Source organism: Engraulis encrasicolus, unplaced genomic scaffold, assembly GCF_034702125.1.
Source record: "Engraulis encrasicolus isolate BLACKSEA-1 unplaced genomic scaffold, IST_EnEncr_1.0 scaffold_224_np1212, whole genome shotgun sequence".
Classification (NCBI taxonomy): domain Eukaryota; kingdom Metazoa; phylum Chordata; class Actinopteri; order Clupeiformes; family Engraulidae; genus Engraulis; species Engraulis encrasicolus.
The window spans coordinates 28,096-45,942 of record NW_026945508.1 but is presented as its reverse complement, the minus strand read 5'-3'; the positions used below and the strand labels follow the sequence as shown (position 1 = coordinate 45,942).

Below are 17,847 nucleotides of genomic sequence, written 5' to 3'. Positions count from 1 at the left end.
AGGCAGGACTGAAGTGAATTGGACACTGTTACACTCAATGGTCTGATAGGAGAAATGACCACAAATGTCTTAATGTAGTTTAGTGTACTGACATCACAAATAATAAACCCAAAAAAATCAAACCCAGTGGTGTCACAAATTAGACCACTAACTTCACTCTTTTTAATTTGCATAGTGAGTCTCCCAGTAGAGGACAGAGCTGCTTCACTCCTGAGTCTCCTGGTATCTTCCCACTTAGGTCCAGCTCTGTCAGGGTTAAGGGGTTACCGCCCAGAACTGCAGTCAGATACACAAGGGCTGCATCTGCTGCTTCACTAGTCAACAGCCTGGAAGGAAAGTAAAAAAGATAAACATTGCCTTTTGGTTATGAAGCACATTTATTGATCTTCATAGTATGTCTTGGAATTAGAATGATGAAATGAATGGCGTTTTTTTAATACCATTTCAATAAAACCTTCTTATGTTACTTAATCAATGTTAAATCCAGAATAATGTTCCTGCCTTAATCTCTGTAGTTTATAGACAGGATCCTGTAGTAAATCAGTGAGTAATTTAACTTCAGAGTGTACAGGGTCGTTTCCTCTCAGGTCCAGCTCCTCCAGGTGTGAAGGGTTTGATTTGAGAGCTGATGCCAGAGCAGCATATCCTTCTCCTGTTACACCACAGTCTGACAAGCTGGGGAGATGAAAAAGGTCTATTACTTGATGTTGTTCATTATTATCATGTTGCTTATGCTTAATGTCAGGAAGCAGGGCTGAAGTGAATGGACCATCATTTGGAATCTGTCAGTACATCATAAATAAACCTACACGTAAACACCAAGTCTTGTGACACACATATTGAACAAAAACATAATAAATACTAATTACTAACTTGACTTTCTTAAGTCTGCAGTGTGAATCCTGCAGTAAAGCACAGATATGGTTCACTTCTGAGTCTCCTGTTATCTTCCCTCTCGGGTCCAGCTCTGTCAGGGTTAAGGGGTTTCCACCCAGAACTGAAGTCAGATACAGAAGGGCTTCATCTGCTGCTTCACTACTCAACAGCCTACAAAAACATAAACAGAAAAAATGATGATATTACATTGGTTGTCTTTACACCATACAGTGCTCCATTCACTTTAATTGAGTTCAGCAACAATTGCATGTCTGCAATTCTGTCTAACATTTGTATTTCTGTCTAACACAGGGATTCTTAACCTTTTTGACGTTGAGGCCCATGTGTTTTGGTGCAGAATAGCCCAGGACCTATCTAATATTGCCCATGCCCATACATATTATTTATGAATAATACCTAATAATAATAGTAACAATAATAATAATAATGACAATAAATATATATATATATTTTTTTTTTTTAAATTCTTCATTGTGTGTGTGAAAATGAATTAAATCCTGTTTTAAAAAATAGCAGGCTATTAATCCAGTAAGCTTAGGCCTAGTAATGCAATTTTGTAATGGAAAGATTGTATTAATTGAGCTCACTCTTTATTCAATGATACACAATCCACTCACAGTGCATCAGGCCAGAGTCATTCACACATTTGAATGCCTCTCTGACATTTGTGACCGCTCTGTTTGCGATTTGTGATGAATCTGCTGATTCAAAATGCTTTTACCCTATCCAGACCGGGGGGGGGGGGGGGGGGGGGAGCCGTGTGTGTGTGTAAATGTGCCCGCACCAACTTTGATGTCGTATAACTCTTGAATGACTAAAGCGATGACTACAAAACTTTGTGACTTATGTGATACCAAAAGATTAGGTCTATCATTTTTGTTGTTGCGGTTTTCTGACGGGTACACCTGCCCAAAAATCACTGATCTAAGTCTCATCATCATCACTTTTTCATATTTTTTTACATTTTCATTAGCATCAGACACCCTTGTAAACATTTGAAGTGGTCTGATGCACATAATAACCAAAAATTGATATGCATTACCCAAGTTAGATGGAAAATACATTTTAAGGTGACATTTTGGGCAATAAAATCAGAAAATGACGTCATAATGACGTCACAATATCCAATAATGACACCAAACTGATGTCATTCATAGATCTTTGGCTGAAGATCATCCCCTCCAAGTTTGGTGGTCATACGCCATTCGGTTCCTAAGTTATGAGGGGGGGGGGGGGGGGGGGGGGGGGGGGGGGGGGGGGGGGGGGGGGGGGGGGTCAAAAGAGCCCCCCCCGGTCCCAGGAATGCCAAAAAAGCCCGGTCTGGATAGGGTTAATTTAGTTATGTGCAGATGTGACGCGAGAACAGAAACTCCTCAGCCTTATGGCAGGGTGTCAAAAACAAGCTTCGTTGCCTAATATCATTCAAAAATCTTTTAAAAAAATGAGTTTTGGGGGACACATGGATAACGGTTTTGTTTTGTCAGTAAACAGAATCATTTTGAGTAACGTTCCAATCGCTTATTTTGCAACTAAACGTGAGGCAAATTACACCACACCGGTTGGTAATTTCTCATTTTCTATTTGTGTAGCCTACTGCTTAGTGTATTGCCGTGTTGTCTTTGCGTGGTCATTTAAGCAGCAGAACTGTGCTAGAGTAAAAAGACACACGCAAACAGTGTGCATACAGTTGCACGGCCCTCCAGTGGGAGGTTGAAACTTTTCCGCGGCCATCATGTTTCTGAGCACGGCCAGCTTTGGGCCGCGGCCCTATGGTTAAGAATCCCTGGTCTAACAGACTTGCGAGTTCAATATCAGCATGGTGCCATTGGCAAGGAACTTGTAGCTGCTTTTTGTAGCTATATCTTGTTTTTCTATGACAATAAGAGTTATTAGCCACCATCATCCTTCTATGATCAAAATGTTATGCTGAAATCCAGTTTTAGATTTAAAACTGACTTGTTTGATATTGATTTATTAATCCGTATAACATCATGGAAATGTGTTTTTCTTGCCTCAATCCCTGTAGTTTATAGGCAGGGTCCTTTAGCAAAACAGTGAGTAATTTCACTTCAGAGTGTCCAGGGTCGTTTCCTCTCAGGTCCAGCTCCTCCAGGTGTGAAGGGTTTGATTTGAGAGCTGTGGCCAGGGCAGCATATCCTTCTCCTGTTACACCACAATCTGACAAGCTGGGGAGATGAAAAGGTCTATTACCTGATGTTACTCATTATCATGTTGCTTATGCTTCATGCCAGGAGTCAGGAAGAAGGGCTGAAGTGAATGGCCATAATTTGGAATCTGTCAGTACATCATAAATAACCCTACTCCTAAACATCAAGTCTTCTGACACACGTATTGAACAAATAAGTGAAATAAATAAATGAAAAAAATAAAGATATTAATTACTAACTTAATTTTCTTAAATTTGCATAGTGAATCTTTCAGTAGAGGACAGAGCTGCTTCACTCCTGAGTCTCCTGTTGGCTTCCCTCTCAGGTCCAGCTCTGTCAGGAGTAAGGGGTTTCCGCCCAGAACTGAAGTCAGATACACAAGGGCTGCATCTGCTGCTTCACTAGTCAACAGCCTGGAAGGAAAGTAAAAAAGATAAACATTGTCTTTTGGTTATGAAGCACATTTATTGATCTTCATAATATGTCTTGGAATTAGAATGATTAAATGAATGGCGTTTTTTAATACAATTTCAATAAACCCTTCTTATGTTACTTAATCAATGTTAAATCCAGAATAATTCTCTTGCCTCAATCTCTGTAGTTTATAGGCAGGATCCTGTAGTAAATCAGTGAGTAATTTAACTTCAGAGTGTCCAGGGTCGTTTCCTCTCAGGTCCAGCTCCTCCAGGTGTGAAGGGTTTGATTTGAGAGCTGCAGCCAGAGCAGCATATCCTTCTCCTGTTACACCACAGTCTGACAAGCTGGGGAGATGAAAAAGGTGTTTTGCTAGAGGTTGTTCTTTATTACACTTCTTCTGCTAAATGTCAGCGGCAGGACTGAAGTGAAATGGCCAATGTCATATTTAATGGCCTGATAGAAGAAATTACCACAAAAGTCTTAATGTAGTTTAGTGTACTGACATCACAAATAATAAACCCACAAAAATCAAACCCAGTGGTGTCACAAATTAGACTACTAACTTCACTCTTTTTAATTTGCATAGTGAGTCTCCCAGTAGAGGACAGAGCTGCTTCACTCCTGAGTCTCCTGGTATCTTCCCACTTAGGTCCAGTTCTGTCATGGTTAAGGGGTTTCCGCCCAGAACTGAAGTCAGATACACAAGGGCTGCATCTGCTGCTTCACTAGTCAACAGCCTGGAAGGAAATTAAAAAAAGATAAACATTGTCTTTTGGATATGAAGCACATTTATTGATCTTCATATTATGTCTTGGAATTAGAATGATGAAATGAATGGTGTCTCTTTAACACCATTTCAATAAACCCTTCTTATGTTACTTAATCAATGTTGTGTCCAAAATAATGTTCTTGCCTCAATCTCTGTAGCTTATAGGTAGAATCCTCTAATAAATCAGTGAGTAATTTCACTTCAGAGTGTTCAGGGTTGTTTCCTCTCAGGTCCAGCTCCTCCAGGTGTGAAGGGTTTGATTTGAGAGCTGATGCCAGAGCAGCATATCCTTCTCCTGTTACACCACAGTCTGACAAGCTGGAAAGATGAAAAGGTATATTACCTGATGTTACTCATTATTATGTTGCTTAAATGCTTAATGTCAGGAAGCAGGGCTGAAGTGAATGGACCATCATTTGGAATCTGCCAGTACATCATAAATAAAACTACACGTAAACACCAAGTCTTGAGACACACATACTGAACAAAAACATAATAAATACTAATTACTAACTTGACTTTCGTAAGTCTGCAGTGAGAATCTTCCAGTAGAGGACAGAATTGCTTCAATCCTGAGTCTCTTGGTATCTTCCCTCTCAGGCCCAGTACTGTCTGGGTTAAGGGGTTTCCACCCAGAACTGAAGTCAGATACACAAGGGCTTCATCTGCTGCATCACTACTCAACAGCCTACAAAACATAAACAGAAAAGAGAGAAAAAATGATGATATTACATTGGTTGTCTGTACACCATAGAGTGTTCCATTCATTTTAATTGAGCTCAGCAATATTTGCATGTCTGTAATTCTGTCTAACATTTGTAATTATGTCTAACTCAGGGATTCTTAACCTTTTTGACGTTGAGGCCCATTTGTTTCGGTGAAGAGTGGCCCGGAGCCTATCTAATATTTCCCATGCCCACACATATTCTTTATGAATAATACCTAATAATAATAGTAACAATAATAATAATAATGACAATAAATATATATTTTTCTATTTTTATTTTTTTTAATTCTTCATTGTGTGTGTGAAAAATTATTAAATCCTGTTTTTAAAAAAATAGCAGGCTATTAATCCAGTAAGCTTAGGCCTAGTAATGCAATTTTGTAATGCAAAGATTGTAATCATTGAGCTCACTCTTTATTCAATGATAAACAATTCACTCACAGTGCATCAGGCCACAGCCATTCATACATTTGAATGCCTTCCTGACATTTGTGACAGCTCTAGTTGCGATTTGTGATGGATCTGCTGATTGAAGATGCTTTAACCCTATCCAGACCGGGGGGCGGGGGGGGGGGGGGGGGGGGGGGGGGGTGTAAAAGTGCCCGCACCAACTTTGATGTCGTATAACTCTTGAATGACTAAAGCTATGACTACGAAACTTTGTGACTTTTCCTGAAATGAAGTTGGCTACAATGTGATACCAAAAGATTAGGTCTATCATTTTTGTTGTTGCCATGGTTTTCTGACGGGTACACCTGCCCAAAAATCACTGATCTAAGTCTCATCATCATCACTTTTCATATTTTTTTACATTTTCATTAGCATCAGACACCCTTGTGAACATTTGAAGTGGTCTGATGCACATAATAACCAAAATTGATATGCATTACCCAAGTTAGATGGAAAATACATTAAGGTGACATTTTGGGCAGTAAAATCAGGAAATGACGTCATAATGACGTCATAATATCCAATAATGACACCAAACTGATGTCATTCATAGATCTTTGGCTGAAGATCATCCCCTCCAAGTTTGGTGGTCATACGCCATTCGGTTCCTAAGTTATGAGGGGGGGGTCAAAAGAGCCCCCCCCCGGTCCCAGGTATGCCAAAAAAGCCCGGTCTGGATAGGGTTAAGTTAGTTATGTGCAGATGTGACGCGAGAACAGAAACTCCTCAGCGTTATGGCAGGGTGTCAAAAACAAGCATTGTTGCCTAAGATCAGGCAAAAGTCTTTAAATAAATGAGTTTTGGGGGACACAAGGATAACGGTTTTGCTTTGTCAGCAAAAAGAATCATTTTGAGTAACGTTTCAATCGCTTATTTTGCAACTAAACGTGAGGCAAATTACACCACACCGGTTGGTAATTTCTCATTTTCTATTTGTGTAGCCTACTGCTTAGTGTATTGCCGTGTTGTCTTTGCGTGGTCATTTAAGCAGCAGAACTGTGCTAGAGTAAAAAGACACACGCAAACAGTGTGCATACAGTTGCACGACCCTCCGCGGCCCTCCAGTGCGAGGTTGAAACTTTTCTGCGTCCCTCAAGTTTCTGAGCACGGCCAGCTTTGGGCCGCGGCCCTATGGTTAAGAATCCCTGGTCTAACAGACTTGCGAGTTCAATATCAGCATGGTGCCATTGGCAAGGAACTTGTAGCTGCTTTTTGTAGCTAAATCTTGTTTTTCTATGACAATAAGAGTTATTAGCCACCATCATCCTTCTATGATCAAAATGCCATGCTGAAATCCAATTTTAGATTTAAAACTGACTGGTTTGATATTGATTCATTACACAGTATAATATCATGGAAATGTGTTTTTCTTGCCTCAATCCCTGTAGTTTATAGGCAGGATCCTCCAGTAAATCAGTGAGGAATTTCACTTCAGAGTGTTCAGGGTGGTTTCCTCTCAAGTCCAGTTCCTCCAGGAGTGAAGGTTTGATTTGAGAGCTGATGCCAGAGCAGCATATCCTTCTCCTGTTACACAACAGTCTGACAAGCTGAGGAGATGACAAAGGTCTATTACCTGATGTTACTCATTATTATGTTGCTTATGCTTCATGTCAGGATTCAGGAAGAAGGGCTGAAGTAAATGGCCATAATTTGGATTCTGTCAGTACATCATAAATAAACCTACTCCTACATCAAGTCTTGTGACACGTATTGAACAAATAACTTAAATAAATAAATTAAATAAATAAAGATATTAATTACTAACTTGACTTTCTTAAGTCTGCAGTGTGAATCTTCCAGTAGAGGACAGAGCTGCTTCACTCCTGAGTCTCCTGGTATCTTCCCACTTAGGTCCAGTTCTGTCAGGGTTAAGGGGTTTCCACCCAGAACTGAAGTCAGATACACAAGGGCTGCATCTGCTGCTTCACTAGTCAACAGCCTGGAAGGAAAGTAAAAAGATCAACATTGTATTTTGGTTATGAAGCACATTGATCTTCATAATATATCTTGGAATTAGAATGATGAAATGAATGGCGTTTTTTTAATACCATTTCAATAAACCCTTCTTATGTTACTTAATCAATGTTAAATCCAGAATAATTCTCTTGCCTCAGTCTCTGTAGTTTATAGGCAGGATCCTCTAGTAAATCAGTGAGTAATTTCACTTCAGAGTGTCCAGGGTCGTTTCCTCTCAGGTCCAGCTCCTCCAGGTGTGAGGGGATTGATTTGAGAGCTGATGCCAGAGAAGCATATCCTTCTCCTGTTACACCACAGTCTGACAAGCTGGGGATATGAAAAAGGTGTTTTGCTAGATGTTGTTCTTTATTACACTTCTTATGCTAAATGTCAGAGGCAGGACTGAATGAATAGACAACTGTCATATTTAATGATCTCATAGAAGAAATGATCACAAAAGTGTTAATGTAGTTTAGTGTACTGACATCACAAATAATAAACCCACAAAAATCAAACCCAGTGGTGTCACAAATTAGACTACTAACTTCACTCTTTTTAATTTGCATAGTGAGTCTCCCAGTAGAGGACAGAGCTGCTTCACTCCTGAGTCTCCTGATATCTTCCCACTTAGGTCCAGTTCTGTCAGGGTTAAGGGGTTTCCGCCCAGAACTGAAGTCAGATACACAAGGGCTGCATCTGCTGCTTCGCTAGTCAACAGCCTGGAAGGAAAGTAAAAAAGATAAACATTGTCTTTTGGTTATGAAGCACATTTATTGATCTTCATAATATGTCTTGGAATTAGAATGATGAAATGAATGGCGTTTTTTTAATACAATTTCAATAAACCCTTCTTATGTTACTTAAACCTCAAGCGACCGGCCTGTTTTTGCGACTAATCTGACCGAGCGGGGTCATTTATGACCCAAGGAGTTTATATAGAATTACCACTATATAAATATTTTTTTTAGGGTTCATTCAAATTTATTTACATCTTGCACATACTTGTCCCTCATCTAAAGCAAAAAAATCTGAATTTGAACATTTTATTGTTTTGCTAAAAATGTGTCAAACTTACATACGTATATGCTAATTATGATGTATGCCCTCATTTGCATATGTAAACATCAAAATACAAAAAACATCCAATACATTTTTTTCTTCTCTCGTCATCAGTAATCAACTGAGAAAGTTTCATGGTGATATCTATCATTTACATTTTTTAGCCTATTCACTTGTAGCAGTCTTACCATAATAATAAAGTATATTTATGTTAATTATGCAAATTGCTCAAAGTAAAACTTTGGGAAACCAAGCTAAATTATATCCATTAGGCCCATAGATTATATTTCTGCAATAAAACTTTAGGGTACGCAACATTTCTGGGTTCATGAAATTACAAGATCAGAGAATATGGTAATTTACATAGACAAAACCATGTCTCAAACATATAACCTTATGCACACTCAAAATTTCTCTGAAACTTTTGTTTTGACATTGTAGCTGTGAAAAGGTGTCTTCCACATTTATTAGAGCAAAGAAATTATTCAACTGATGTTTCAGCCTTTGTATAGCCATAAAATAAGGAAAATTCTAAAAACGCCATTGATTTCTACACTGATGACTTGTTTCCTCCCTCTTTGTTCATCAGGATGACTTCCATTTCATATTCTTATCATGTGTCTAGAGGACCACTGTGCCATTATATCAACAAATATGGAGCAATAACAGAGTAAATGCTACCTGGGTGCTCTCACAATATGCTTTGTTGGCTATCGCAGGGGTGCCCTATTTATTTATATAATATATCATATTTTAATACTATAAATGTTTATATTATGAATATTTTAGGTCTGCTGACCATGGCCTGCCCCAAGACACAAAATACAAAAAACAGAGTTTGAAAATTACAACAACAATGGACATTATAATGTTGAGTATCTCATGGATCCTCTCGGGGTCATAAATGACCCCAGAGGTGTTTTGATTATAAATCCCATATAGATGGTCCAATTCTCACAAATCATTCTCCACATGCACAATAATCATAGAAAGACAAGTTTTTCTGATGAAAATTGCAGAAATGATGTATGAAAATATGTGCCCAGGGTCATAAATGACCCCAGTCGGTCGCTTAAGGGTTAATCAATGTTAAATCCAGAAAAATGTTCTTGCCTCAATTTCTGGAATTGACAGGCAGGATCCTGTAGTAAATCAGTGAGTAATTTCACTTCAGAGCGTCCAGGGTTGTTTCCTCTCAGGTCCAGCTCCTCCAGGTGTGAAGGGTTTGATTTGAGAGCTGCAGCCAGAGCAGCATATCCTTCTCCTGTTACACCACAGTCTGACAAGCTGGAAAGATGAAAAGGTATATTACCTGATGTTACTCATTATTATGTTGCTTATGCCTAATGTCAGGAAGCAGGGCTGAAGTGAATGGACCATAATTTGGAATCTGCCAGTACATCATAAATAAAACTACACGTAAACACCAAGTCTTGTGACACACATATTGAACAAGAACATAATAAATACTAATTACTAACTTGACTTTCTTAAATTTGCAGTGTGAATCCTCCAGTAGAGGACAGAACTGCTTCACTCCTGAGTCTCCTGGTATCTTCCCTCTCAGGTCCAGCTCTGTCAGGAGTAAGGGGTTTCCACCCAGAACTGAAGTCAGATACACAAGGGCTTCATCTGCTGCATCACTACTCAACAGCCTGCAAAAACATAAAAAGAAAATAGAAAAAAGATGATGATATTACATTGGTTGTCTTATAGTACACTATACAGTGCTCCATTCACTTTAATTGAGCTCAGCAACTATTGCATGTCTGTAATTTTGTCTAACATTGGTAACTCTAACACAGGGATTCTTAACCTTTTTGACATTGAGGGGCCCATTTTTTTGGTGCAGAGTGGCCCGGGACCCATCTAAAGTTGCCCATGCCCATACACATTATAATACCTAATAATGATAATAATAATAATAATAATAATAATAATAAATATATATATTTTTTATTTTTTTTAAAAAAATCTTCTTTGTGTGTGTGAAAAATTATTAAATCCTGTTTTTAAAAAAATAGCAGGCTATTAATGTAGTAAGCTTAGGCCTATTAATGCATTTTGTAATGGAAAGACTATTAATTGAGCTCACTCTTTATTCAATGATAAACAATTCACTCACAGTGCATCAGGCCAGAGCCATTCATACATTTGAATGCCTCGCTGACATTTGTGACAGCTCTGGTTGCGATTTGTGATGGATCTGCTGATTGAAGATGCTTTTACTTAGTGATGTGCAGATGCGACGCGAGGACAGAAACTCCTCACCCTTATGAAAAAAAACAAGCTTTGTTGCCTAAGATCAGGCAAAAGTCTTTAAATAAATGAGTTTTGGGGGACACAAGGATAACGGTTTTGCTTTGTCAGTAAACAGAATCATTTTGAGTAACGTTCCAATCGCTTATTTTGCAACTAAACGTGAGGCAAATTACACCACACCGGTTGGTAATTTCTCATTTTCTATTTGTGTAGCCTACTGCTTAGTGTATTGCCGTGTTGTCTTTGCGTGGTCATTTAAGCAGCAGAACTGTGCTAGAGTAAAAAGACACACGCAAACAGTGTGCATACAGTTGCACGGCCCTCCAGTGGGAGGTTGAAACTTTTCCGCGGCCATCATGTTTCTGAGCACGGCCAGCTTTGGGCCGCGGCCCTATGGTTAAGAATCCCTGGTCTAACAGACTTGCGAGTTCAATATCAGCATGGTGCCATTGGCAAGGAACTTGTAGCTCATTTTTGTAGCTATATCTTGTTTTTCTATGGCAATAAGAGTTATTAGCCACCACCATCCCTTCTATGATCAAACTGTTATGTAGAGATCCAATTTTAGATTTGAAACTGACTGGTTTGATATTGATTTATTGAACAGTATAATATCATGGAAATGTGTTTTTCTTGCCTCAATCCCTGTAGTTTATAGGCAGGGTCCTTTAGCAAAACAGTGAGTAACTTCACTTCAGGGTGTTCAGGGTTGTTTCCTCTCAGGTCCAGCTCCTCCAGGTGTGAGGGGTTTGATTTGAGAGCTGTGGCCAGAGCAGCATATCCTTCTCCTGTTACACCGCAGTCTGACAAGCTGGGGAGATGAAAATGTCTATTACCTGATGTTACTCATTTTTATGTTACTTATGCTTAATGTCAGGAGTCAGGAAGAAGGGCTGAAGTGAATGGCCATAATTTGGAATCTGTCAGTACATCATAAATAACCATACTCCTAAACATCAAGTCTTCTGACACACGTATTGAACAAATAAATGAAATAAATAAATGAAAGAAATAAAGATATTAATTACTAACTTGACTTTCTTAAATCTGCAGTGTGAATCCTCCAGTAGAGTACAGAACTGCTTCACTCCTGAGTCTCCTGTTATCTTCCCTCTTAGGTCCAGCTCTGTCAGGGTTAAGGGGTTTCCACCCAGAACTGAAGTCAGATACACAAGGCCTGTATCTGCTGCATTACTACTCAACAGCCTGGAAGGAATGTAAAAAGATCAACATTGTCTTTTGGTTATGAAGCACATTTATTGATCTTCATAATATGTCTTGGAATAAGAATGATGAAATTATTGGCATTTTTTTTAATACCATTTCAATAAACCCTTCTTATGTTACTTAATCAATGTTAAATCCAGAATAATTCTCTTGCCTCAATCTCTGTAGTTTATACGCAGAATCCTCTCGTATATCAGTGAGTAATTTCACTTCAGGGTGTCCAGGGTCGTTTCCTCTCAGGTCCAGCTCCTCCAGGTGTGAAGGGTTTGATTTGAGAGCTGATGCCAGAGCAGCATATCCTTCTCCTGTTACACCACAGTCTGACAAGCTGGGGAGATGAAAAAGGTGTTTTGCTAGATGTTGTTCATTATTACACTTCTTCTGCTAAATGTCAGATGCAGGACTGAAGTGAATTGGCCACTGTTATATTTAATGATCTGATAGAAGAAATTACCACAAAAGTCTTAATGTAGTTTAGTGTACCGACATCACAAATAATAAACCCACTCAGTCAAACCCTGTGGTGTCACAAATTAGACTACTAACTTCACTTTCTTAAATTTGCATTGTGAATCTTCCAGTAGAGGACAGATCTGCTTCACTCCTGAGTCTCCTGGTATCTTCCCACTTAGGTCCAGTTCTGTCATGGTTAAGGGGTTTCCGCCCAGAACTGAAGTCAGATACACAAGGGCTGCATCTGCTGCTTCACTAGTCAACAGCCTGGAAGGAAATTAAAAAAAGATAAACATTGTCTTTTGGATATGAAGCACATTTATTGATCTTCATATTATGTCTTGGAATTAGAATGATGAAATGAATGGTGTCTCTTTAACACCATTTCAATAAACCCTTCTTATGTTACTTGATCAATGTTAAATCCAGAATAATGTTCTTGCCTCAATTTATGTAGTTTATAGGCAGGATCCTTTAGTAAATCAGTGAGTAATTTCACTTCAGAGTGTCCAGGGTCGTTTCCTCTCAGGTCCAGCTCCTCCAGGTGTGAAGGGTTTGATTTGAGAGCTGATGCCAGAGCAGCATATCCTTCTCCTGTTACACCACAGTCTGACAAGCTGGGGAGATGAAAATGTCTATTACCTGATGTTACTCATTATTATGTTGCTTATGCTTCATGTCAGGAAGCAGGGCTGAAGTGAATGGACCACAATTTGGAATCTGTCAGTACATCATAAATAAACCTACAAGTAAACATCAAGTCTTGTGACACACAAAAGCATAATAAATACTAATTACTAACTTGACTTTCTTAAGTCTGCAGTGTGAATCTTCCAGTAGAGCACAGANCTGCTTCACTCCTGAGTCTCCAGATATCTTCCCTCTCAGATCCAGCTCTGTCAGGGTTAAGGGGTTTCCACCCAGAACTGAAGTCAGATACAGTAGGGCTTCATCCGCTGCATCACTACTCAACAGCCTACAAAAACATAAATAGAAAAGAGAAAAAAGATGATGATATTACATTGGTTGTCTTCACACCATACAGTGCTCCATTGACTTTAATTGAGTGCAGCAACTGTGGCATGTCTGTAATTCTGTCTAACATTTGTATTTCTGTCTAACACAGGGATTCTTAACCTTTTTGACGTTGAGGCCCATGTGTTTCGGTGCAGAATAGCCCAGGAACTATCTAATATTTCCCATGCCCATATATATTCTTTATGAATAATACCTAATAATGATAATAATAATAATAATAATAATGACAATAAATATATATTTTTTTATTTTTATTTTTTTAAATTCTTCATTGTGTGTGTGAAAAATTATTAAATCCTGTTTTTAAAAAAATAGCAGGCTATTAATCCAGTAAGCTTAGGCCTAGTAATGCAATTTTGTAATGGAAAGATTGTATTAATTGAGCTCACTCTTTATTCAATGATAAACAATTCATTCACAGTGCATCAGGCCACAGCCATTCATACATTTTAATGCCTCGCTGACATTTGTGACAGCTCTGGTTGCGATTTGTGATGGATCTGCTGATTGAAGATGCTTTTACTTAGTGATGTGCAGATGCGACGCGAGGACAGAAACTCCTCACCCTTATGGCAGGGTGTCAAAAACAAGCTTTGTTGCCTAAGATCAGGCAAAAGTCTTTAAATAAATGAGTTTTGGGGGACACAAGGATAACGGTTTTGCTTTGTCAGCAAAAAGAATCAGTAAACAGAATCAATCGCTTATTTTGCAACTAAACGTGAGGCAAATTACACCACACCGGTTGGTAATTTCTCATTTTCTATTTGTGTAGCCTACTGCTTAGTGTATTGCCGTGTTGTCTTTGCGTGGTCATTTAAGCAGCAGAACTGTGCTAGAGTAAAAAGACACACGCAAACAGTGTGCATACAGTTGCACGGACCTCCGCGGCCCTCCAGTGCGAGGTTGAAACTTTTCCGCGGCCCCCAAGTTTCTGAGCATGGCCCAGCTTTGGGCTGCGGCCCTATGGTTAAGAATCCCAGGTCTAACAGACTTGCAAGTTCAATATCAGCATGGTGCCATTGGCAAGGAACTTGTAGCTAATTCTTGTAGCTACAGCTTGTTTTTCTATGGCAATAAGAGTTATTAGCCACCACCATCCCTTCTATGATCAAACTGTTATGTAGAGATCCAATTTTAGATTTGAAACTGACTGGTTTGATATTGATTTATTGAACAGTATAATATCATGGAAATGTGTTTTTCTTGCCTCAATCTCTGTAGTTTATAGGCAGGATCCTCTAGTAAATCAGTGAGTAATTTCACTTCAGAGTGTCCAGGGTCGTTTCCTCTCAGGTCCAGCTCCTCCAGGTGTGAGGGGTTTGATTTGAGAGCTGCGGCCAGAGCAGCATATCCTTCTCCTGTTACACCACAGTCTGACAAGCTGGGGAGATGAAAAAGGTGTTGTGATAAATGTTGTTCTTTATTACACTTCTTATGCTAAATGTCAGAGGCAGGACTGAAGTGAATAGACTGTCACATTTAATGGTCTCATAGAAGAAATGATCACAAAAGTGTTAATGTAGTTTAGTGTACTGAGATCACAAATAATAAACCCACAAAAATCAAACCCAGTGGTGTCACAAATTAGACTACTAACTTCACTCTTTTTAATTTGCATAGTGAGTCTCCCAGTAGAGGACAGAGCTGCTTCACTCCTGAGTCTCCTGGTATCTTCCCACTTAGGTCCAGTTCTGTCATGGTTAAGGGGTTTCCGCCCAGAACTGAAGTCAGATACACAAGGGCTGCATCTGCTGCTTCACTAGTCAACAGCCTGGAAGGAAAGTAAAAAAAGATCAACATTGTCTTTTGGTTATGAAGCACATTTATTGATCTTCATAATATGTCTTGGAATTAGAATGATGAAATGAATGGCGTTTTTTAAATACCATTTCGATAAACCCTTCTTATGTTACTTAATCAATGTTAAATCCAGAAAAATGTTCTTGCCTCAATATCTGTAGTTTATAGGTAGGATCCTCTACTAAATCAGTTAGTAATTTCACTTCAGAGTGTCCAGGGTCGTTTCCTCTCAGGTCCAGCTCCTCCAGGTGTGAAGGGTTTGATTTGAGAGCTGATGCCAGAGCAGCATATCCTTCTCCTGTTACACCACAGTCTGACAAGCTGGGGAGATGAAAAGGTCTATTACCTGATGTTACTCATTATTATGTTGCTTATGCTTAATGTCAGGAAGCAGGGCTGAAGGGAATGGACCATCATTTGGAATCTGTCAGTACATCATAAATAAACCTACACGTAAACAACAAATCTTGTGACACACAAAAGCATAATAAATTCTAATTACTAACTTGACTTTCTTAAGTCTGCAGTGTGAATCCTGCAGTAAAGCACAGATATGGTTCAATCCTGAGTCTCTTGGTATCTTCCCTCTCAGGCCCAGTACTGTCTGGGTTAAGGGGTTTCCACCCAGAACTGAAGTCAGATACACAAGGGCTTCATCTGCTGCATCACTACTCAACAGCCTACAAAAACATAAATAGAAAAGAGAAAAAAGATGATGATATTACATTGGTTGTCTTTACACCATACAGTGCTCCATTGACTTTAATTGAGTGCAGCAACTGTGGCATGTCTGTAATTCTGTCTAACATTTGTATTTCTGTCTAACACAGGGATTCTTAACCTTTTTGACGTTGAGGCCCATGTGTTTCGGTGCAGAATAGCCCAGGACCTATCTAATATTGCCCATGCCCATATATATTATTTATGAATAATACCTAATAATAATAGTAACAATAATAATAATAATGACAATAAATATATATTTTTTATTTTTATTTTTTTTAATTCTTCATTGTGTGTGTGAAAAATTATTAAATCCTGTTTTTAAAAAAATAGCAGGCTATTATTAATTATGTAATGTAGGCTAATAAGCTTAGGCCTATTAATGCATTTTGTAATGGAAAGACTGTATTAATTGAGCTCACTCTTTATTCAATGATAAACAATTCATTCACAGTGCATCAGGCCACAGCCATTCATACATTTTAATGCCTCGCTGACATTTGTGACAGCTCTGGTTGCGATTTGTGATGGATCTGCTGATTGAAGATGCTTTTACTTAGTGATGTGCAGATGCGACGCGAGGACAGAAACTTCTCAGCCTTATGGCAGGGTGTCAAAAACAAGCTTCGTTGTCTAATATCATGCAAAATTCTTTAAATACATGAGTTTTTGGGGACACAAGGATAACGGTTTTGCTTTGTCAGTAAACATCATTTTGAGTAACGTTTCAATCGATTTTGTAACTAAACGTGAGGAGAGAAGACGTCGGCAAATTACACCACACCGGTTGGTAATCTCATTCTCCATTCGTGTAGCCTACTGCTTAGTGTATTGCCGTGTTGTCTTTGCGTGGTCATTTAAGCAGCAGAACTGCGCTAGAATAAAAATACACACGCAAGCAGTATGCATACAGTTGCACGACCCTCCGCGGCCCTCCAGTGCGAGGTTGAAACTTTTCTGCGTCCCTCAAGTTTCTGAGCACGGCCTAGCTTTGGGCCGCGGCCCTATGGTTAAGAATCCCTGGTCTAACAGACTTGCGAGTTCAATATCAGCATGGTGCCATTGGCAAGGAACTTGTAGCTCATTGTTGTAGCTAAATCTTGTTTTTCTATGGCAATAAGAGTTATTAGCCACCACCATCCCTTCTATGATCAAACTGTTATGTAGAGATCCAATTTTAGATTTGAAACTGACTGGTTTGATATTGATTTATTGAACAGTATAATATCATGGAAATGTGTTTTTCTTGCCTCAATCTCTTTAGTTTACAGGCAGGATCCTGTAGTAAATCAGTGAGTAATTTCACTTCAGAGTGTCCAGGGTTGTTTCCTCTCAGGTCCAGCTCCTCCAGGTGTGAAGGGTTTGATTTGAGAGCTGATGCCAGAGCAGCATATCCTTCTCCTGTTACACCACAGTCTGATAAACTGTGGATATGAAAAATATAAATATTTCTTGAGTTCCATGTCAAACATCACAGAGTGTCACTTTAATTTCAGGAAGGAGGCCTCAAGGTAATGGACCATCATTTGGAATCTGACAGTACATAATAAATACACCAGTATCAAACATCAAGTCTTATAAAATATGTATTTAACAAATAAATATGACGACTAACTTGATTGTCTTGAGTCTCCAGTGTGAATCCTCCAGTAGAACACAGAACTGCTTCACTCCTGAGTCTCCTGTTATCTTCCCCCTCAGGTCCAGCTCTGTCAGCAGTAAGGGGTTTCCACCCAGAACTGACGTCAGATACACAAGAGCTTTATCTTCTGTATCACTGCTCAACAGCCTACAAAAAGTAGAAAAGAAAATATATTAAAAGAAGAGAATAATGATAGATATAGATATCTTTACGATATACAGTGCTCCATTCACTTGAATTGAGCTCCGCAACATTTGCA

General features: G+C 38.9%; 1 protein-coding gene across 1 annotated transcript in view; it reads right to left on the bottom strand.

The window, feature by feature from the left end:
* The window catches only part of si:ch211-11p18.6 (uncharacterized), a gene marked incomplete at its 3' end in the record, with an annotated part of 61,782 nt that overhangs the window by 21,621 nt on the left and 22,314 nt on the right, over positions 1-17,847 (bottom strand). The window contains exons 16-40 of the mRNA XM_063192756.1: positions 17,562-17,735; positions 17,197-17,370; positions 15,371-15,544; positions 15,021-15,194; positions 14,631-14,804; positions 13,188-13,361; positions 12,829-13,002; positions 12,479-12,652; positions 12,087-12,260; positions 11,901-11,911; positions 11,738-11,831; positions 11,343-11,516; positions 9,925-10,098; positions 9,557-9,730; positions 7,930-8,103; positions 7,538-7,711; positions 7,194-7,367; positions 4,766-4,939; positions 4,468-4,569; positions 4,046-4,117; positions 3,653-3,826; positions 2,910-3,083; positions 874-1,047; positions 502-675; positions 153-326 (exon numbers count right to left, since the gene is read on the bottom strand). Of these exons, the coding sequence (XP_063048826.1) occupies positions 153-326; positions 502-675; positions 874-1,047; positions 2,910-3,083; positions 3,653-3,826; positions 4,046-4,117; positions 4,468-4,569; positions 4,766-4,939; positions 7,194-7,367; positions 7,538-7,711; positions 7,930-8,103; positions 9,557-9,730; positions 9,925-10,098; positions 11,343-11,516; positions 11,738-11,831; positions 11,901-11,911; positions 12,087-12,260; positions 12,479-12,652; positions 12,829-13,002; positions 13,188-13,361; positions 14,631-14,804; positions 15,021-15,194; positions 15,371-15,544; positions 17,197-17,370; positions 17,562-17,735 (3,933 nt within the window). The remainder of the gene's footprint in view (positions 1-152; positions 327-501; positions 676-873; positions 1,048-2,909; positions 3,084-3,652; positions 3,827-4,045; positions 4,118-4,467; positions 4,570-4,765; positions 4,940-7,193; positions 7,368-7,537; positions 7,712-7,929; positions 8,104-9,556; positions 9,731-9,924; positions 10,099-11,342; positions 11,517-11,737; positions 11,832-11,900; positions 11,912-12,086; positions 12,261-12,478; positions 12,653-12,828; positions 13,003-13,187; positions 13,362-14,630; positions 14,805-15,020; positions 15,195-15,370; positions 15,545-17,196; positions 17,371-17,561; positions 17,736-17,847) is intronic.